Source organism: Octopus bimaculoides, chromosome Z, assembly GCF_046866305.1.
Source record: "Octopus bimaculoides isolate indiv1 chromosome Z, ASM4686630v1, whole genome shotgun sequence".
Classification (NCBI taxonomy): Eukaryota; Metazoa; Mollusca; class Cephalopoda; order Octopoda; family Octopodidae; genus Octopus; species Octopus bimaculoides.
Window position 1 is genome coordinate 40874128 of NC_142944.1, and position 1726 is coordinate 40875853.

The 1726-nt window shown below is 51.7% G+C and overlaps 1 protein-coding gene across 1 annotated transcript; it reads right to left on the bottom strand.

Moving 5' to 3' along the window:
• Window positions 1-464: 464 nt before the first annotated feature.
• Window positions 465-1148, bottom strand: LOC149132224 (uncharacterized). Its single transcript, XM_089365338.1, has one exon. The coding sequence runs from the start codon at window positions 1146-1148 to the stop codon at window positions 465-467; it is 684 nt and encodes a 227-aa protein (XP_089221464.1).
• Between the last annotated feature and the right edge of the window lie 578 nt (window positions 1149-1726).

Sequence of the window (1726 nt, forward strand, 5' to 3'; positions counted from 1 at the left end):
CACATACGAAGGTAACATCCGGTGTGGTGTCAGAGGCAGCTCGGGCCTTCCTACTGCGTCTCTTATCTTTATGCGCGTCTCTTCTGTGTTCTTCAAACCACGTTGAAGATCGTGTGGCGCCAGGCATCACGGTCTGCAGCCAGGTCTGTCCAGCATTGGTGGTCAACATGACATGCGATGAGAGATTTTTTGAGACAGTCTTTGTAGCGTTTCCTCGGGGCTCCTCTCTCACGGTGGCTGGTGGAGAGTTCGCCAAACAAGACAATCTTAGGAAGGCGATGGTTCTCCATTCTGGAGACATGCCCTGCCCATCGGAGGTGGCACTTCAGTAGCATGACTTCAATGCTGGGGATCTCGGCCCACTCCAAAACTTCAATGTTTGTGACGAAGTCACTCCAGTGAATGTTGAGGATGGTGCGGAGACATCGCTGGTGAAAGCGCTCGAGGAGACGGATGTGATTGCTTTAGGTGACCGAGGTCTCCCAGCCGTATAGGAGAGTGGTGAGAACCACGGCCCTGTAGACGCTGATCTTTGTCTTGTTCTTCAGGTTATTGTTGTGCCAAACACGTTTGTACAATCTGCCAAAGGAGCTATTTGCCTTAGAGAGTCTATTGTCGATTTCCTTGTAGATCCTGGAATCGGATGAGATTATGCATCCCAGGTATGTGAACTGCTGTGTTGATTTCAGTTCGGTATCGCAGATAGTGATGTGGAGTGGGCGGTATACCTCTTGGAGTGCAGGCTGGTGAAGTACCTCCGTCTTCTTGAGGCTGACCTCCAGGCCAAAGAGCCGCGAGGCGTCCGCAAAGCAGGACGTGATGCGCTGCAGAACTCGCTCAGTGTGGGCGACGAGAGCAGCGTCGTCCGCGAAGAGAAGGTCTCGGATCAGCCTCTCCTGGGTCTTGGTGTGGGCTTGGAGGCACCGTAGATTGAAGAGGCTGCCATCCAGACGGTACCTGACATATACCCCATCCCCATCCTCCAGATCTTCAGTTGCATGCTTGAGCATCATGCTGAAGAAGCTGCTGAAGAGAGTCGGTGCCAGGACACAACCCTGCTTCACACTGTTGAAAATGGGGAAAGGCTCCGACAGGTCACCGTTGAGTCTGATTTGGCCACGCTGGTTCTTATGTAGCTGGATCACCATCTATAGAAACTTGGTAAGACAGCCAAGTCGTTCCAGGATTAGCCATAGTCCTGTCCTGCTCACTGTGTCAAATGCTTTTGTGAGGTCGACAAAACTAGCATAGAGTCTCCTGTTTTGTTCTCGGTACTTCTCCTAAAGTTGGTGGAGGGCGAACACCATATCCGTCGTGCCTCTGTTGGCTCTGAAGCCACACTGGCTCTCGGGGAGGTTTTCTTCAGCGATGGTTGGTACGAGCCTGTTGAGCAGCTTCCTGGCAAGTACTTTGCCAGCGATAAAGAGTAGGGTGATTCCCCAGTAGTTGGAGCAGTCAGACTTTTCACCCTTGTTCTTGTACAGGGTTATGATGACGGCGTCGCGAAGATCCTGTGACAGCTTGCTCTGCTCCCAGCAGCAGACAAGAAAATCATGGAGAATGTCATGGAGCGTCGAACCTCCATTCTTCCAGTTTTCTGATGGGATGCCTTCAACTCCTGCTGCTTTGCTATTCTTGAGTTGTCCTATGACTTCAATCGTCTCTTCGAGGGTAGATGGTTCGTCGAGCTCCTCTTTGAATGGAAGTTGAGGAACGTGATGGATGG